The following is a 21,737-nucleotide window of genomic DNA, read 5'->3' on the forward strand; positions in this document are numbered from 1 at the left end:
CCCGAGCCCTTTCCGTGTGTGCCAGCCCAAGAAGGCTGGGAACACATTTAAACCTCACGAGCTCCCTTGTTCTCTTCCACCTTGGTTTTAGGGGTAACTGACTACAAAACGCTGAGGAAAACCTTTAACATACCAAAGTAATTGTCTGACAGAATGTCTTCAAATTCATACTCAAAACTTCCAACACAGAAGCCGTACAAAACTTGCTCTTTATCTACCAACCACATTCAACGAAGGTATAAAATACAATTACTTTATTGATTTCTTACAATCAATACTGCCAACCAGCATTACTTCCACTCATGCATCATTAAAAACAAAAGGATATTTCCTTGGTATTTTCAAATGATGCATTATACAATAAACAAAAAAAGTTAGAACTTAAAATGCACCCTGATTAATTATGTAAACTGGTAATTTTTAAAAAAAGCATAACTAATAATTTGGTTCCTTTCTTCATAAAATGGAAATTTAAATATTTCTCCTGATAGTCTTGAGGTTATCATTATGTTACGAGTAGTGCAAAGTGTGGCACACAGTTTCTTCTAGAAAGGTGTGTCTTACACACCTTATTAAACAAAGGAAATGTGCATAACAAGATGCATACAGTCAATGCATGAACAGAAAGCATGTTTCAAATACAAGGTAGCCCCTCAGGCAACCGTTATTATTTAGGTTTTGCATTATCATTTATGGCATTATAGATTAATTACACATAACATACTTTTATACATTTTAACCCTGAAGAAAAATAACTGTTGCTTGAAAAAAATTATTCCAGGTAGCCATTTGGTTTGTATCAGGAGAAAGTGAACCTCCAAGAGTTTAGTATCTGCCAAGTCTGGAATCATTAGCTCGAGTCAGTAAATCCGATGCGCGACATACTTCACAGTGACTGTTTCCGAGTCTTGTCAATGCCTCTTCTCCGCAGGATGCTGGATGCAGCATCTCCGGGATACCCTTGCATGTGGTTTTCCCTTTTTTTTTTTTTTTTTGCTGGCTTAACTGTATTACCGTATTATTTTCTCTTTTTCACCTCTTCTATGGCCTTCCATTTTAATTATTCATAAGTCCTTTCAGAATATCTTCAGAGAGTTCCATGAGGGGAAGTTCTGGAGATGGAAAATCCAAGGGAGGAAGATTGGGTATTGGAATATCCTTGGCTTTCCCAGTATTTGATGCAAACCTCTGCCAGGTTGAAGAGGCTGTAGCAGTTTCTGCATGTGGTGGCAAGCTCCATAACTCTGATTTTTCTACAAAATCAGCATCTACATCAAGCTCCTTTTCTATCGGGCCTTTTAGAAGTCTGGCCTTTTCAGCCTTTAGCTGTATATTTTCTCTCCTTAATCTTTCATTCTCAGACACGAGGAATTCCACATGCCTCTTCAAATCTGCAATTTTGGTTGCCTGCTCCTCTATAATTGTTTTATCATCTTTTGGGGCTTTGCTTCCAATGCACAGCTCTGTTGGCTCGCTCTTCTGCTGAAGTAAAAATAGTAGTGTGTCTGGATCCCTGTCAAAGACCCCCTGAATTTCAGGCAAGTGTTTCTCTGTGGAAGGGCTATAATTCTGAGAGAGCAGGGGGCTCCGGCTGTCTGCATCCTCAGCAGAGGGTCTGTGAGATGCCTGAAGCTGGGCAGCAGTATCCCTGTCTGTGCCCTGCCGGGCTTTCCATCTTTCCCCCCGCGTTGCCCTCTTCCATCTCTCCTGGATGAGGAGGAGCTGTTTCAGGTGGCTATCCCTCTGCAGTTCCAGTGACAAATGAGCCTATTACACAGAAGGAAAGGGACAACTTAACATTTTAAGCCACTTCAGTAATGTCTGGTAAATACTATTTCAGTATCTTCTTTTCTGAATAACCCAATAGCACTTAAAATTTTTTATTTATACTGTTTGCAATTCAATAGAACCTCAAACACTTTTCAAAGTAACTAAATCTTTCTAAGTAAGCTAACATTTTCATTCATAAACAAAATACCATTCAAGAAGTCAGAAGGGGGCTTCCCTGGTGGCGCAGTGGTTGAGAGTCCGCCTGCCAACGCAGGGGACACGGGTTCGAGCCCTGGTCTGGGAAGATCCCACATGCCGCGGAGCAACTGGGCCCGTGAGCCACGATTACTGAGCCTGCGCGTCTGGAGCCTGTGCTCCGCAACAAGAGAGGCCGCGATAGTGAGAGGCCCGCGCACCGCGATGAAGAGTGGCCCCCGCTTGCCACAACTGGAGAAAGCCCTCGCACAGAAACGAAGACCCAACACAGCCAAAAATAAAAAATATTAAAAAAAAAATTAAAAAAAAAAAAAAAAGTCAGAAGAAGTCCTATTCCAGTTCCAATCGACACGGTGAATCAGACCGTTTTTGAATGTGCCTTTCCCCTCTGCAATGCTATTTGTACTCAGCTTAAAATCAGAAAACTTTCCTGTTTAGACTTTAATTCTACAACTAGCTAAAGTCTCGACGCAGGTCTACATTACATGGCTAACACAAGCAGCTCTGGACAGTCAAAGGGAAGTGCACAGAATGGAACACAACTTTTAAGTTCTCTTCGTTCAGTCTGAGGAACTGGTATCTTTTCCCTGCCACTGATATCCCCTCAGATCTCCTTAATTCAATCAAACAAACATTTACCAAGTAACTCCTGTGGACCTGCCACTTTTATAATCAGGAAATCACCTTTGGATAAAGATGCAGCTTTATATAAAGGTATTTTAAAAACCTAGGCAGGCCCTCCCCAGACACAGAAGACAATTTAAAGCCCTTGGTGAAACAAATTTAAAAGTACCAGAACTGCTTAGGAATTCAGGAAAAGACAGGTCTGGATTTAAATTATCTTTGACAAGCAAAGGGAAGGCCAACTGGTTTCCCCTGGGCCAGGCCTGCTTACTTACTGTGAGCTCATGGTCAAATGAGCTAATGATCAGGAAAGGCACTAACGGGTCTCTAAAGGACACGTCTGGCAATCTAAGGTCTGTGAGAAACCCCTAGAAAAAAGGACAGCAGTTTCTGCATGCCATCAACAGCAGTTCATTTAGTTTTATTTTTTATTTTATACTGGAGTATATAGTTGATTGACAAAGTTGTGTTAGTCTCAGGTGGATAGCAAAGTGATTCAGTTATACATGAATCTATCCTTTTTCAGATTCTTTTCCCATTTAGGTTATTACAGAGTATTGAGTAGAGTTCCCTGTGCTATACAGTAGGTTTTTGTTGATTATCTATTTTATATATGTATAACACGTATATGTTAATCCCAACAGTTCATTTAGTTTGAATTTCCTTTCTGAAGTACTCATCTCTTCCCCATTTTATGTATTTTTGACTGCAGTGTTTTGGGAGGAGCACAATGCTTTATTTTATACACAATTCAAGTTTCCACAAGAAAATCCTTCTAACCCTTGTTGAAAATATTAAAGTGTCTTACCTGCTCAGACTGTGTCAGCTTCATAGCTTCAGAAAGATACGCTGGTTAAAAAAAAAAAAAGAGACACATTAATATATGTGTCGTCATTTTGTTATTAAAAGGTCAAACAAAGAGTTTTAATACTCCTCATATGACAAAGAGAACTGGTCTTAGAAACAATTCTGCTACATAGTTATCCTATTCCTGAAAAGGATTTAAAAAAAAAGGATTCTTAACTTCTCCATAAAAGATATCAGTGGTAATCAAATGTACATATTCCATACTTCACCTTGGAGGGGCTGGTTCTTTTAAATCAATGTTGATTTCACAGTTAAGGAAGTAAAGATGGCATAATCAGAAAAATAGAATTAGGTAGGATTAAAATTAAACAAGAACCTATCAAAATCCTATTACTCAAATTATGCTCACAAAAATATCAAGATATTGACTATCAATGACTTTTTACCCACATGAATACCTAGACTATCATTTTGGTCTCCTATAGAACTACTTTTATTGAATTGTTTCTGAGCTATACCATCAGCCTACTGTGAATCTGGTAGTTAAAAGCCCAAAGAACTCATTGACATATTTATAATAAGTAGCTGCAGGCAGTATTAGGACATTTATGAAAATGACAAAGGGTCAATAACTCAATTAACTTCTCTCTCTAATCTTACAATCAGTTTCCTAGATGACTTAATTTGTTTGAATTTAAATAGTCACTGTAAAATCCGTAAATTTCCTCTCTAAGTTGACTGCTAGAACACTTAAGGCCATGTTCCCCTTCAAGAACTCATGATGCATTTTGTGAACTATACTCCCAGTCCTCCCCCATTTTATCTTTCTATGGATTTTATATTTTGTTGTATTCCTCTGTAAGCCCTTTTATATCTTGCTGGAACAAGATGGGGTATAAATAACAAGTATTATTAATAACAGGTCGTGTCCAATTAATCCCCATTTTTTATCTCTTGCTCACTATAAACTTTTTGGCATCTCTCATACATTAACTTCCTTCTTGCCTTTTCTCCAATACTACAGGCACTGCTTTCTCTCTAATCTTAATCCAAATATTTTAATGATTTTCTGAGTTCATCACTTAGAACTGTTGTCTGCCAGGTTCTATCACAGTCTTTAAGACAGACTAACTGGATGCTCCCTCCACATCAGAAAACAGAGTTGGTTATACGGCCTATGCTCCAGCCATACCTACATTTTTCCCTCAACTTTTTGTCTTATTAAGTCTGTACAACTGCATACAGACGACTTCTTTTCCTTTTGTTCATGTGTAAGTCTGTTGAGACATTCTATCTCTTACTGTGTGGATTTCCCTAGACATCCCTCCCATTATTCTGTGTACATTTGCCTCCCTGTCTGAAATACAGTTTGCTTTAAATCCAGTTTCTTAACACATAGAACAGTTTCACAAAACCAAGTTTAACCCAAATGCAATGCCTCCCTTTGTAGAACCTTGAAACTAACACGACAGAAGAAGATTCCCAAGGACACTGAGTTCCCAAAGCTCAGAGAATTCAAAAAGAGTCACACTGTCATTTAAAGTATTTCCCAAATTTCATCTTAAAATCTGGGTCTTAAAAGTTATTTTAAAAGAAAAAAAAAATTTTAATCTGACTGCATGGTAATGAGTTTACCCCAGAGCCACAACAGGAACAAATGCCCACCAAGACAGAAATGTAGGCAGAGAATACCTGTCTCAGAAATATTTAGTAATGTGGTTAAACTGCTTTCTTCAATTATGATACAAGGCTAATATTTGAAGTAAATACTAAGTAAATGATGAGGAAAAGGAATTAAGAAAATCTGAAGAATCTATCACTTCTTAAAATGATAACATTTACTATCAAATACATATAAACAATGTAATCTGAGGTCTGCTCATCTTCTGAAAAGTTCATTTTGAGTTCTAAGCATTGTTAATGCCCATGATTAACTTCCCATTTAAGCTTTTGCTTTTTGCTGTCTGTGAAAGAAACGAAATCCACTTAGAAACTGGACTGCATTAAGACTGATAAGGGAGGACTTGCCTGGTGGCGCAGTGGTTAAGAATCCGCCTGCCAATGCAGGGGACACGGGTTCGAGTCCTGGTCCAGGAGGATCCCACATGCCATGGAGCAACTAAGCCCGTGCGCCACAGCTACTGAGCCCGAGCGCCACAACTACTGAAGCCCACGTGCCTAGGGCCCATGCTCCCCATCAAGAGAAGCCACCGTGATGAGAAGCCCACACACTGCAACAAAGAGTAGCCTCCATTCGCTGCAACTAGAGAAAGCCCGTGTGCAGCAACAAAGACCCAACGCAGCCAAAAATAAAATAAATTATTTTAAAAAAAGACTGATAAGGGAGAGTTACAGAAAACCAGTTACAGCTGCTAATCAAGGGTTTAAAGCAATAGATTCTTCTAACAGTGCTGAATTCTTGGTAGTTTATGGCTTCTTAACTTTTTTTCAATATAGAGTGGTAAAAATGTGTACACCTCCTCCTCCCCACCTCCTGCCAGATTTAGACAGCTTTTTCCTTCTGGGTTGGGTATCTCAGTTTATCAAGTAACCTCTTTATTTCTACACATTTACAAAACACTATCAGAACACTACAAAGTGTAGAGGATATGAGTCCTTAGCTGTGTAGTCTCGGGTAAACTGTCTCGGAATCTCCTCTGATCTTTGACAGAGGCCCCTTCTTTTGCCCTTAAATTCTCTCATTTCAGGCTTTCATCCCACCAGTCTTTCTCAGATGATGACCTTTCCCTGTTTTGTCTCTAAAATGATTTCCAAATACTAAGTTCCTTCCTCTCAGGATACATTTACATCCATACCTCCCAAAACACCTCTGTTCGAGCCCTAGATGTAAGTCAATCTAGAAAACACTGAGCTCATTCTAACCACATTAATTTTCAAACTAGCATTACATTCACAACTCTACTCTGAAACACAACACAAGGCTATTTTTAACCAAGTCTAAACTCCAAATCAAATCCACTGGGTAGGATTAACTAATCACACTTAAAGTTGTATCTCCATAATCAGAGCTAATGGGATCCAACAGACTGCCTTTATCTTTTCTATTCCTGAGAAAGTCACAGAATTTAGATACAGAGAAAGGGAGAGAGGCGTTTAAAGCCCAACATTAATTTTAAGTCTTCAAATAAAGACAGGGATGCAGGCTAGGAATGAAAGAAACTTCTCTCTCTTTTATGTATTCAGAATATCCTACCAATCAAGAGACACTGCTTTGGGAAAGCAAATGTTCTCCTTACTTGCTGCAAGTAATAAATCCTTCTTTCTCTGGGGTGGGGGGGGAAAAAAAAGAATATCCTACCAATCAACACACAACCTAATGCTGATCACTCTGTTATTTACGTGTAGCCATGACCACTCTGGATTATTTAACTAAATGTATCATTTCACTACAGCATTCATGGTTTTTTTAAAAACAGTGTAGTACACTGTCTTTTTTTTTTATAGTGACTACAAATTTAACAATTTGATTCATAACAAAATATGGCTTATGAAAGATTTAAAGAGCACTAGCTGCCAAGTTTAATGTTGTCTAAGGCTCCCATAAAATTCACCATAAAACTCCACAAAGATTTATGGGATACATACAATGCGTTCAGCCCTACAGCTGAAGGGGTACACTTCAGTAGCAAAACTAACTCTTCAAAAATAAGACTTGAAATAGTCTCTGAAAATTACTGACTTGTAGGCAAAAATCACTGACATAGAAGGACTTATTGAAACCAGTATCCACTGTGTTGTATTTCAGCAGTGAGGCAACACAGGAGGGGCAGACTCTGCCAGGAAAAAGCAGGACTTGGATCATGATACTGGCCTAGAGGGGAGGAAAGCGCCTTCCTCCAGCGGAAAGAGTACGGGGCTCGCTCTAAGACAGGCAGCCACTCCACCGTAGGATGAAGCACCCCTGCCCCGAAGCTTTTAGGCTACTTAGCTAACAGAAACCAGTCTGTACAAACAGACCCTGAAGATCTATTTCTGAGTTCAACATATGCTAGCTTGTATGACTGGGATAAAATTAGGTGTTTGATAAGAATCCAGTAATTCTAAACTTCATACCTAAAAGAAGGTCATCAGCAGCATGATACTATAGGCATGAATGTATAGATGAAACATTCAGAAGGCAAGCCAAAGAAAGACCACAGGAAAGAGTTTCAATGGATTTTGTATTATCAGCATCTTAGAAAACAGAAACTCAGTGAAAATTAATTGGCTGGAATTAAATTAGTTATTACTTTCAAAACCCAAAAAGGCTAAATATTTGAAATCCAGACTCTTTCTCTATAACAACTAAGATGAATTGACAGACCCTTCTTGGAATTACTTCTGTCTTTGGGGATCTTCAGGCTCAGAAAGCTGTGTCCAGGAATCATTTACGAATATGGCATATGCAATCTTCTTGATTTAGAAAGACTGGGTTAGGAGGAGCTGGAAAATCTAACACAGTAACTTGAAAAATAATCCAAGCTGTGTTCCAGTGGGTCAGTAGTGTCAACCTGGTATATGCAGGGCAACAACACATCATTACTCTTGTGACTTTCATTCTAAATAATGTGTTGAGAGATACTGGAAAAAAGAAACTGCCCTGCAGTTTTAGACTCAGTACTTCTTAAAAAGAATACTCACCTGCAGCCTTTTTGTGACAAGAAATAGCCTCTTCGTATTTCCCTGCAGCTAATAAACGATCTGCTCGTCTGCTCTGTTGATGAGCCTAGAAGACAAACATTCCTGAGTTCCTCTTACTTTAAAAAAAAAAAAAAAACTTTTAAGAAGATATAATGCTGTTTATTGCCACACATCAAACCATTACGGCTGCATCTAAAACCGGGGAAACCTAATGGGTAGTATCTGAAAGGACTGGCAACTTCTCTCAACTCTACTAATAAACAATCGAGGTTAACACCAGGCACCAACTCCTTCAGGGACCATTCTTCAGAGATAAACCAAGGGTTATCATCAAATTGTTACTCAAAATGTATATTTTCTTGGTTTTTAACTCATTCTTCCTTTTCAACATTAAAGTTGCTATTTGTTTTTAAGATAAAAAATTTGTACATTATACAGTTGAGGAATTAATGATACCAATATTTAATGTTATGGTGGAGATCTTTTCAGGTACAACTCACCAAAACAACAAACTCAAAGTACTGAAAGCAAATGGATTAAATAAGTAGTCATTGGTCTCCTTACATTTGTGTTACATTTAAGAACTATTACAATTTTGTGAATGTGTTTCATCTCTTACATAAGGAGGTCCATAGACTCATAGTGGTCACATATCTTACATAAGGTTATACAGTTAGCAGGCAAGGAGAAAGCAATGGTCAGCTGAAGTCTTCTAACTAGTGTAATGTTTTCCTCACTAACAAACTCACAGATAATTTAGCAAAGCTGCCTAAAGTGAAAAAGCACTATACACCTATGTTCACAGCAGCATTATTCAGAATAATCAAAAGGTGGAAGCAACCTAAGCATCCATCAATAGATGAATGAACAAAATGTGGTACATACACACAATGTAAAATTACTCAGCCTGAAGAGGGAGGAAACTGACACATGCTACAGCATGAACTTTGACAACTTTAAGCTAATAATGAAATATATAATGAGCCACTTGCAAAAAGACAAATACTGTATGATCCCACTTAATGAGGTATCTAAAGTAGTCAAACTCACAGAAACTGAAAGTAGAAATGATGGTTGCCAGAGACTAGGGGGAGAGAAAAGTGGGGAATTGCTGTTCAATGGGTGTAGAGTTTCAGTTTTACAAGATGAAAAAGTTCTGGAGATCTGCTGCACAACAATGTGAATATGTGAACACTACTGAACTGTACACTTAAAAATTATAAACGGCAAATTTGGGAGTTCCCTGCTGGTCTAGTGGTTAGGATTCGGCGCTTTCACTGCCATGGCCCAGGTTCAATCCCTGGTCGGGGAACTGAACTTCCCGCAAGCCACATGATGCGACCAAAATTTTTTAAAAATTAAAAATTAAAAAAATTATAGACAGAAAATTTTATGTGTACTTTACCTGTTTTTTTTAAAAAGCAAAAATCAAATCTGTGTGTCAGGTGTGAAATGATTTGTGTTGAATGCTTTTCAAAAGATGTGCCACTGATGCCTCATAAAAATACTTCAGAAAATCCCTTTTGTAACTGAGATTAGAAATATTTGCAAGTTTACAAATCATGCTCAGTGTAAAACAGAGGTGAAGACAAAAGTAGGGAACAGTACACTTCTAGCAATGCATGCTGTTTACATTTTCCCCATTTCTATTTTTGTAAGGAAGAGGCAAGCAACACTCTTAAAAGCAAGATTATTCCTTTCAATTGTTTCAGAGGCTTTTTATTCTTCATATAGTAATTAAACAAACTTTTTCGCTAAGTCTCAATTTATTCCTAAATATAATAATGGATAACCAGAAATGACTAAGGGCTTAAAATATAATTTTAACCATGGAGTCCTGGATTTGAACAAAAAACATGTTCTTAACACAGGAGTATTATACAGTATCCAGAAATGATACAGATCTTTTGGGGAGAGAATGTACGTAATGAAGAAAGGTAAGTTATGATCAACATGATTCCTCTAAGGAATGTATTCTGAGCATATAGCTAAAGCAAGTGACAATCAACAAGGTTCTAGGCACAGGAAAAAAAAAAGAAAGAATCTGCATATGCCTTTACCTTTCTAAGCTTTGAATGAAGCCCTATTTAAGAGACAACCTTCTCTGAAATCCCAAAGTACTTCCTAACTAGGATGGCACAGCGCAGACATAGCCCTACCAAGAACCTGGGGCACTGGGCTCAAGTCCTTGTAATCCCACTAAACCAGCCAAGTTATCTCATCTTTCAGGGCCTGTTCCCTCACCTATAAAATGATGGAGTTAGATCTGTGCTTCTCAAGTTTTAATGGAATCCAAATCACCTGGGAAATCTGGTTAAAATGCACACTGATTCAGAAGGGCTTGAGATTCGACCCAGGTGAAGCTGAAGCTACTGATTCCTGGACACACTTTGAGAAGCCGGGGTGAGATGCTCTCTGAGGTTAGCTTATTCTAACAGTCTCTATTCTCTCTGTCCAATGACATTAATCATTTTCTACCTTGTACTATATTTACGAAGCTCCCTAGTTAAGCTTCAAGTTCCACAATAGTAGAATAAATTTTTTTCTTTTTCATATTCTTTTCCATTATGGTTTATTACAGGATATTGAAGATAGTTCCCTGTGCTATACAATAGGTCCTTGTTGGTTATCTATTTTATGTATACTAGTGTGTGTCTGCTAATCCCAAACTTCCCCACCCCCTTTCCCCTTTGGTAATCATAAATTTGTTTTCTATGTCCGTGACTCTGTTTCTGTTTTGTTAATAGGTTCATTTGTATCATATTTTAGATTCCACATGTAAGTGATATCATATGGTATTTGTCTTCCTCTGACTTACTTCACTTAAGTATGATAATCTTTAGGTACATCCACGTTGCTGCAAATGGCATTATTTCACTTTTTTATGGCTGAATAATATTCCATGTGTATATATAATATCACATCTTTATCCATTTATCTGTCAATGGACATGTAGGTTGTTTCCATGTCTTGGCTATTGTGAATAGTGCTGCTATGAACATAGGGGTGCATGTATCTTTTTGAATTGGAGTTTTGTCCAGACATACGCCCAGGAGTGGGATTGCTGGATCATACGTTAACTCTATTTTTAGTTCAAGGAACCTCCATACTGTTTTCCATAGTAGCTGCACCAACTTACATTCCTACCAACAGTGCAGAAGGATTCCCTTTTCTCCACATCCTCTCCAGCATTTGCTATTTGTATACTTTTTAATGATGGCCATTCTGACTGGTGTTAGGTGGTACCTCATTATGGTTTTGATTTGCATTTTTCTAATAATTAGTGATGTTGAGCATCTTTTCATGTGCCTATTAGCCGTCTGTATGTCTTCTTTGGAGAAATGTCTGTTTGGGTCTTCTGCCCATTTTTTGATTGGGTTGTTTAGTTTTTTGTAATTGAGTTGCATCAGCTGTTTAATTATTTTGGAAATTAAGCCCTTCTCAGTCGCATAGTTTGTTAAGTATTTTCTCTCATTCTGTAGTCTGTCTTTTCGTCTTGTTTATGACTTCCTTTGCCATGCAAAAGCTTCTGTGTGATTAGGTCCCATTTGTTTATTTTTGCTTTTATTTCTATTGCCTTGGGAGACTGCCCTAGGAAAACACTGCCACTTCAGCAAATGTTTCGCCTATGTTCTCTTCTGGAGTTTTATGGTGTCACGTCTTATGTTTAAGTCTTAAAGCCATTTTGAGTTTATTTTTGTCTATGGTGTGAGAATAAACTTTTTCTTGAACACCAAAGAAACAAAAAGTTCTCAAGTGGTAGGAACAGGACCTCATGGCTCTTCCAACTCCCCAAAAACTTCCCCATGTAAAATCCAATCTCTGATCACTCTGCCAACTCAGGAGTTACATCTTGTTTTAAAACACACACCTACTTTAGGTTATCTGGCACCACAGCAATCAAATTCCCTATTAAAAAATACAGGTCCTACACCAAGTTCTTGTTAGACACCCAGCACGTGCCAACTGCCTAGGTTCAAATCTCAGCTTGAAGCACTTATTAGACACCTGAACTTGGCTTTCTTAACATCCTGCCCAAGTTTTCTCATCTTTAAAATGAGAATGTTGTGAAAATTAAATGAGTTAAAAGACAGTAAAAGCACCAGAGGTATCTACCACCATAAAGCTTACAACGTGATTGGGGAGATTAGACTAAACTGTATTCTTTTCCAACTAAAGATACCGTAAGAAACTTATTTTTGTAGTAATTCTTATTTTTAAAACAATCTTTAAAGATCTCTAATATTAAAATTGATCTCTCTTTAAATACTGTTCTTGGCAAAATCACAGCATTAAAAGTATTAAATCCATATGCTTCTTTGGTGATTCAAAATAAAACAGGAACAAGAAGCAACTGAAATGGGAACGTTGGTTAGGGATTCTAAAAGTTTGGGCACTGATATTTTATAATTCTGATAACATGTTTCTCTTCTGCCAATTACTTCAAGATGCACTAAAATTTTATGGGGAAGGTTTTATCTCAATACTTCGTTCAAAAATGATAAAAGACAACAAATGCTGGAGGGGTGTGGAGAAAAGGGAACCCTCTTGCACTGCTGGTGGGAATGTAAATTGATACAGCCACTATGGAGAACAGTACAGACGTTCCTTAAAAAACTAAAAAAGAGAATTACCGTATGACCCAGCAATCCCATCACTGGGCACATAACCAGAGAAAACAGTAATTCAAAAAGACACATGCACCCCAATGTTCACTGCAGCACTATTTACAATACCCAGGTCATGGAAGCTACCTAAATACCCATCGACAGACGAATGGATAAAGAAGATGTGGGATAAAGAAGATGTGGTACATACATACAATGGAACATTAGCCATAAAAAGGAACGAAACTGGGTCATTTGTAGAGACGTGGATTGACCTAGAGACTGTCATACAGAATGAAGTAAGTCAGAAAGAGAAAAACAAATATTGTATATTAACGCATATATGTGGAATCTAGAAAAATGGTACAGATGAACTGGTTTGCAAGGCAGAAATAGAGACACAGACGTAGAGAACAAACATATGGATGCCAAGGGGGCAAAGTGGGGGTGGGAGATGAATTGGGAGAGTGGGAGTGACATATATACACTAATATGTATAAAATACATAACTAATAAGAACCTGCTGTATAGCACAGTGATCTCCACTTCGCTGTACAGTAGAAACTAACACAACACTGTAAAACAACTATACCTCAACAACAACAACAAAAAGATAAAAGACAATATAGGTCTTTTTGAGTGATATCACTAACAATTCAAATAATGTTTAAGCCAAGAATGTATCTATTTTGGGTACTAACCCAAACAAATAAAGTAAATTTTATTTATTTTCTTCTTAAAGTTTATCAGGAAACTTAGGACAGAAAAGGTAACTTAACAATCTTCATGAATTTCAACTCCAGGAGCACCTAAATATATAAGACAAATATTCAGAGACCTAAAGGAAGAAACATACAGCAATGTAATTACAGGAGACTTTAATACCCCACTTACATCAATAGACAGATCATCCAGACCAAAAAAACAGTAAGGAAACACAGGCCATAAATGACATATTAGACAAGATGGAACAAATATATAAAGAACATTCCATCCAAAAGCAACAAAATACACGTTCTTCAAGTGCTCATGGAACATTCTCCAGGATAGATCATATGTCAGACCACAAAACAAGTCTTAATAACGTGGCCCGGGTTCAATCCCTGGTTGGGGAACTAACCAACTGCAAAAACAAAACACACACACACACACAAAAACACACAGAAACCAAAAATGAAAAGATGTTTCAACTGGTAACAGAGAAATACAAAGGATAATAAGAGACTACTATGAACAATTATATGCCAACAAATTGGGCAACCTAGAAGAAATGAATAAATTCCTAGAAACACAAAACTGTCTAAGACCAAATTATGAAAAAACAGAAAATCTGAACAAACCAATCACAGACATATCTCGGAGATATTGCAAGCTCAGTTCCAGGCCACTGCAATAAAGTGAATACTGGAATAAAATGAGTCACAGAAATTTTTTGGTTTCTCAATACATCTAAAAGTTATGTTGGGACTTCCCTGGTAGTCCAGTGGTTAAGACCCTGAGCTCCCAACGCAGGGGGCCCATGTTCGATCCCTGGTCAGGGAACTAGATCCCACATGCTGCAACTAAGAGCCCACATACTGCAGCTAAAAAAGGTCCCACAAGCCGCAACTAAAAGATCCCACATGCGGAAACAAAGATCCCACGTGCCACAACTAAGACCCAGTGCAGCCAAATAAATAAATAAATACTTTTAAAATAAATAAATAAAAGTTATGTTTACACTACACTGTTGTCTATTAAGTGTGCAATAGCATTATGTCTAAAAAAAAATGTACATTCCTTAATTTGAAAATAATGCAGTTGGAACAATGGTGCCAATAAGACATAGTGTAGTCATAAACCTTCAATTTGTAAAAAAAAAAAAAAAAAAAAAGCAACATCTGCAAAGTGCAATAAAGCAAAGCACAATAAAATGAGGTACACCTGTACTGGTATGGAAACTGAATTAGTAATCACAAACTTCACAACAAACAAAAATCCAGGACCAGACGGCTTCACTGGTGAATCCTACCAAAAATTCAAAGAATTGATACCAATCCTCCTCAAAGTCTTCCAAAATATAGAAGAATAGAGAACACTTCCAAACTTATTTTTTTACAAGGCCAGCATTACCCTGATACCAAACCAGACAAGGACACCACATGGAAAAAAAAAAAAAGCTAGAGGCCAATATCCCTGATGAACACAGATACAAAAATCCTCAGCAAAATACTAGCAAATCAAGTGGGATTTATTCCAGGAATACAAGGATGGTTCAACAAATCAAACTTATTCAAAAACCAATGTGATGCCACATTAACAAAATGAGGAATAAAAATCATATGAGCAAGGGGAGCAACCAAGATGGCGGAGTAGAAGGACGTGCTCTCACTCCCTCTTCGAGAACACCAGAATCACAACTACCTGCTGGACAATCATCGACAGGGAGACACTGGAACTCACCAAAAAAGATACCCCACATCCAAAGACAAAGGAGAAGCCACAATGAGATGGTAGGAGGGGCACAATCACAGTAAAATCAAATCCCATAACTGGTGGGTGGGTGACTCACACTGGCGAACACTTATACCACAGAAGTCCACCCACTGGAGTGAAGGTTCTGAGCCCCACGTCAGGCTTCCCAACCTGGGGGTCTGGCAACGGGAGGAGGAATTCCTAGAGAATCAGACTTTGAAGCCTAGTAAGAATTGACTGCAGGACTTCGACAGGCCTGGGGGAAACAGAGACTCCACTCTTGGAGGGCACATACAAAGTAGTGTGCACATCAGGACCCAAGGGAAGCAGCAGTGACCCCAGGGGAGACTAAACCAGACCTACCTGCTAGTGCTGTAGGGTCTCCTGCAGAGGTGGGGTGTGGCTGTGGCTCACCGTGGGGACAAAGACACTGGCAGCAGAAGTTCTGGGAAGTACTCCTTGGCGTGAGCCCTCCCAGAGTCTGTCATCAGCCCCACCAAAGAGCCCAGGTAGGCTCCAGTGTTGGGTTGCCTCAGGCCAAACAACCAACAGGGAGGGAACCCAGCCCCAACCATCAACAGTCAAGTGGATTAAAGTTTTACTGAGCTCTGCCCACCAGAGTAACAGTCAGCTCTACCCACCACCAGTCCCTCCCATCAAGCCTCTTAGATAGCCTCATCCACCAGACAGCAGACAGCAGAAGAAAGAAGAAGTACAATCCTGCAGCCTGTGGAACAAAGACCACATTCACAGAAAGACAGACAAGATGAAAAGGCAGAGGGCTCTATACCAGATGAAGGAACAAAATAAAACCCCAGAAAAACAACTAAATGAAGTGGAGATAGGCAACCTTCCAGAAAAAGAATTCAGAATAATGATAGTGAAGATGATCCAGGACCTCGGAAAAAGAATGGAAGCAAAGATCTAGAAGATGCAAGAAATGTTTAACAAAGACCTGGAAGAATTAAAGAACAAACAGAGATGAACAATACAATAACTGAAACGAAAACTACACTAGAAGGAATCAATAGCAGAATAACTGAGGCAGAAGTACGGATAAGTGACCTGGAAGACAGAATGGTGGAATTCACTGCTGCAGAACAGACTAAAGAAAAAAGAATGAAAAGAAATGAATACAGCCTAAGAGACCTCTGGGACATTAAACACAACAACATTCACATTATAGGGGTCCCAGAAGGAGAAGAGAGAGAGAAAGGACCAGAGAAAATATGTGAAGAGATTATAGTCAAAAACTTCCCTAACAAGGGAAAGGAAATAGCCACCCAAGTCCAGGAAGCGCAGTGAGTGCCATACAGGATAAACCCAAGGAGAAACACGCCGAGACACAATAATCAAACTGGCAAAAATTAAAGGCAGAGAAAAATTATTGAAAGCAACAAGGGAAAAACGACAAATAACATACAAGGGAACTTCCATAAGGTTAACAGCTGATTCCTCAGGAGAAAATCTACAAGCCAGAAGGGAGTGGCATGATATACTTAAAGTGATGAAAGGGAAGAACCTACAACCAAGATTACTCTACCTGGCAAGTATCTCATTCAGATTCGATGGAGAAATCAAAAGCTTTACAGACAAGCAAAAGCTAAGAGGATTCAGCACCACCAAACCAGCTCTACAACAAATGCTAAAGGAACTTCTCTAAGTGGGAAACACAAAAGAAAAGGACCTACAAAAACAAACCCATAACAATTAAGAAAATGCTCATAGGAACATACATATCGATAATTACCTTAAACGTGAATGGATTAAATGTTCCAACCAAAAGACACAAGCTTGCTGAATGGATACAAAAATAAGACCCATCTATATGCTGTCTACAAGAGATCCACTTCAGACCTAGGGACACATACAGACTAAAAGTGAGGGGATGGAAAAAGATATTCCACGCAAATGGAAATGAAAAGAAAGCTGGAGTAGCTATACTCATATCAGATAAAATAGACTTTCAAATAAAGAATGTTACAAGAGACAAGGAAGGGCACTACATAATGATCAAGGGATCAATCCAAGAAAAAGATATAACAATTATAAATATATATGCACCCAACATAGCAGCACGTCAATACATAAGGCAACTGCTAACAGCTATAAAAGAGGAAATCAACAGTAACACAATAATAGGGAGGGACTTTAACACCTCACTTACACCAATGGACAGATCATCCAAAATGAAAATAAATAAACAGAAGCTTTAAATGACACAATAGACCAGATGGAGTTAATTGACATTTATAGGACATTCCATCCAAAAACAGCAGATTACACGTTCTTCTCAAGTGCGCACGAAACATTCTCCAGGATAGATCACATCTTGGGTCACAAATCAAGCCTCAGTAAATTTAAGAAAACTGAAATCATATCAAGCATCTTTTCTTTTCTTTTTTTTTTTTTTAATGTACTTATTTTTATTATTTTATTTTATTTTTGGCTGTGTTGGGTCTTCGTTTCTGTGCAAGGGCTTTCTCTAGTTGTGGCAAGCGGGGGCCACTCTTCATTGCGGTGCGCGGGCCTCTCACTATCGCGGCCTCTCTTGTTGCGGAGCACAGGCTCCAGACGCGCAGGCTCAGTAGTTGTGGCTCACGGGCCTAGTTGCTCCGCGGCATGTGGGATCTTCCCAGACCAGGGCTCGAACCCGTGTCCCCTGCATTAGCAGGCAGATTCTCAACCACTGCGCCACCAGGGAAGCCCATCAAGCATCTTTTCTGACCACAACGCTATGAGATTAGAAATGACTTACAGGGAATAAAACGTAAAAAATACAAACACATGGAGGCTAAACAATATGTTACTAAATAACCAAGGGATCACTGAAGAAATCAAAGAGGAAATGAAAAAATAACTAGAGACAAATGACAATGAAAACACGACGATCCAAAACCTATGGGATGCAGCAAAAGCAGTTCTAAAAGAGAAGTTTATAGGTATACAAGACTACCTAAAGAAACAAGAAAAATCTCAAGTAAACAATCTAACCTTACACCTAAAGAAACTAGAGAAAGAAGAACAAACAAAACACAAAGTTAGCAGAAGGAAACAAATCATAAAGATCAGAGCAGAAATAAATGAAATAAAAACAAAGAAAACAATAGCAAAGACCAATAAAACTAAAAGCTGGTTCTTCGAGAAGATAAACAAAACTGATAAACCATTAGCCAGACTCATCAAGAAAAAGAGGGAGAGGACTCAAATCAATAAAATTAGAAATGAAAAAGAAGTTACAACAGGCACCGCAGAAATACAAAGCGTCCTAAGAGACTACTACAAGCAACTCTATGCCAATAAAATGGACAACCTGGAAGAAATGGACAATTTCTTAGAAAGGTATAACCTTCCAAGACAGAACCAGGAAGAAACACAAAATATGAACAGACCAATCACAAGTAATGAAATTGAAACTGTGATTAAAAATCTTCCAACAGGGCTTCCTTGGTGGTACAGTGGTTAAGAATCTGCCTGCCAATGCAGGGGACACAGGTTCGAGCCCTGGTCCAGTAAGATCCCACATGCCACGGAGCAACTAAGCCCGTGCGCCACAACTACTCAGTCTGAGCTCTAGAGCCTGCAAGCCACAACTACTGAGACCGAGTGCCACAACTACTGAAGCCCGCGTGCCTAGAGCCCGTGCTCCGCAAAGAGAGAAGCCACCGCGATGAGAAGCCTGCGCACCGTAACTAAGAGGAGCCCCCACTCGCCACAACTAGAGAAAGCCCGCGCGCATTAAAGAAGACCCAACACAGACAAAAATAAACAAAATTAATTTTTAAAAAAATCTTCCAACAAACAAAAGTCCAGGACCAGATGGCTTCACAGCCATCAAATGGCTTTGAATTCTATCAAACATTTGCAGAAGAGCTAACACCCACCCTTCTCAAACTCTTCCAAAAAACTGCAGAGGAAGGAACACTTCCAAACTCATTCTATGAGGCCACTATCACCCTGATACCAACACCAGACAAAGATACTACAAAAAAAGAAAATTACAGACCAATATCACTGATGAATATAGATGCAAAAATCCTCAACAAAATACTAGCAAACAGAATCCAACAACACATTAAAAGGATCATATACCATGATCAAGTGGGATTTTTCCGAGGGTTGCAATGATTCTTCAATATACGCAAATCAATCAATGTGATACACCATATTAACAAATTGAAGAAGAAAAGCCATATGATCATCTCAATAGATGCCAAAAAAGCTTTTGACAAAATTCAACACCCATTTATGACAAAAACTCTCCAGAAAGTGGGCATAGAGGGAACCTACCTCAACATAATAAAAGCCATATATGACAAACCCACAGCAAACATCATTCTCAATGGTGAAAAACTGAAAGCATTTCCTCTAAGATCAGGAACGAGACAAGGATGTCCACTCTCACCACTATTATTCAACATAGTTTTGGAAGTCCTAGCCACGGCAATCAGAGAAGAAAAAGAAATAAAAAGAACACAAATTGGAAAAGAAGAAGTAAAACTGTGACTGTTTGCAGATGACATGATACTATACATAGAGAATCCTAAAAATGCCACCATAAAACTACTAGAGCTAATCAATGAATCTGGTAAAGTTGCAGGATACAAAATTAATGCACAAAAATCTCTTGCATTCCTATACACTGTTGATGAAAAATCTGAAAGAGAAATTAAGGAAACACTCCCATTTACCATTGCAACAAAAAGAATAAAATACCTAGGAATAAACCTACCTAGGGAGACAAAAGACCTGTATGCAGAAAACTATAAGACACTGATGAAAGAAATTAAAGATGATACCAACAAATGGAGAAATATACCATGTTCTTGGATTGGAAGAATCAAATTGTGAAAATGACTATACTACCCAAAGCAATCTACAGATTCAATGCAATCCCCATCAAATTACCAATGGCATTTTTTACGGAACTAGAACAAATCATCTTAAAATTTGTATGGAGACACAAAAGACCCCAAAAGCCAAAGCTATCTTGAGGGAAAAAAACGGAGCTGGAGGAATCAGACTCCCTGACTTCAGACTATACTACAAAGCTACAGTAATCAAGACAATATGGTACTGGCACAAAAACAGAAACATAGATCAATGGAACAAAATAGAAAACACAGAGATAAACCCACGCACCTATGGTCAACTAATCTATGACAAAGGAGGCAAAGATATACAATGGAGAAAAGACAGTCTCTTCAATAAATGGTGCTGGGAAGACTGGACAGGTACATGTAAAAGAATGAAATTAGAACACTCCCTGACACCATACACAAAAATAAACTCAAAATGGATTCGAGACCTAAATGTAAGACCGGACACCTTAAAACTCTTAGAGGAAAACAAAAGAAGAACACTCTTTGACATAAATCACAGCAAGATCTTTTTTGATCCACCTCCTAGAGTAATGGAAATAAAAACAAAAATAAACAAATGGGACCTAATGAAACTTCAAAGCTTTTGCACAGCAAAGGAAACCATAAACAAGATGAAAAAACAACCCTCAGAATGGGAGAAAATATTTGCAAACGAACTAATGGACAAAGGATTAATCTCCAAAATATACAAACAGCTCATGCAGCTCAATATTAAAGAAACAACCCAATCCAAAAATGGGCAGAAGACCTAAATAGACATTTCTCAAAAGAAGACCAGATGGCCAAGAAGCACATGAAAAGCTGCTGAACATCACTAATTATTAGAGAAATGCAAATCAAAACTACAATGAGGTATCTACCTTACACCAGTTAGAATGGGAATCATCAGAAAATCTACAAACAACAAATGCTGGAGAGGGTGTGCAGAAAAGGGAACCCCCTTGCACTGTTGGTGGGAATGTAAATTGATACAGCCGCTATGGAGAACAGTATGGCGGTTCCTTAAAAAACTAAAAATAGAAGTACTATATGATCCAGCAATCCCACTACTGGGCATATACCCAGAGAAAACCATAATTCAAAAAGACACACGCACCCCAATGTTCACTGCAGCACTACTTACAATAGCCACGTCATGGAAGCAACCTAAACGCCCATCGACAGACGAATGGATAAAGAAGTTGTGGTACATATATACAATGGAATATTACTCAGCCATAAAAAGGAAGGAAATTGAGTCATTTGTTGAGACGTGGATGGATCTAGAGACTGTCATACAGTGTGAAGTTAAGTCAGAAAGAGAAAAACAAATATCGTATACTAACGCATGTAGGTGGAACCCAGAAAAATGGTACAGATGAACTGGTTTGCAGGGCAGAAGTTGAGACACAGATGTAGAGAACATATGGACACCAAGGGGGGAAAACTGCAGTGGGGTGGGGATGGTGGTGTGCTGAATTCGGCGATTGGGATTGACATGTATACACTGATGTGTATAAAACTGATGACTAATAAAAACCTGCAGTATAAAAAAACAAAACAACTAATACAAAACTTTCTTTGGGTTATTTGTATGGAAATATGTTAATATAAATGTTTCAGACATTACATGAAATTTCTAAAAATCTTATATGTTCTGGTATAATGTTATAAGTCATAATTCTAGTTATTACTTTAAAATGTATATCTCAGAAATAACTAAATTTCCTTGTCAATTGCATTATTATGAACTTTC

General features: G+C 38.3%; 1 protein-coding gene across 1 annotated transcript in view; it reads right to left on the bottom strand.

The window, feature by feature from the left end:
• Nucleotides 1-933: 933 nt before the first annotated feature.
• The window catches only part of NRBF2 (nuclear receptor binding factor 2), a 30,687-nt gene continuing 9,883 nt past the window's right edge, over nt 934-21,737 (bottom strand). Inside the window, exons 2-4 of the mRNA XM_068547466.1 lie at nt 8,059-8,143; nt 3,419-3,459; nt 934-1,767 (exon numbers count right to left, since the gene is read on the bottom strand). Of these exons, the coding sequence (XP_068403567.1) occupies nt 1,057-1,767; nt 3,419-3,459; nt 8,059-8,143 (837 nt within the window). The 3' untranslated portion in view covers nt 934-1,056. The remainder of the gene's footprint in view (nt 1,768-3,418; nt 3,460-8,058; nt 8,144-21,737) is intronic.

Source organism: Eschrichtius robustus, chromosome 7, assembly GCF_028021215.1.
Source record: "Eschrichtius robustus isolate mEscRob2 chromosome 7, mEscRob2.pri, whole genome shotgun sequence".
NCBI classification, from domain to species: domain Eukaryota; kingdom Metazoa; phylum Chordata; class Mammalia; order Artiodactyla; family Eschrichtiidae; genus Eschrichtius; species Eschrichtius robustus.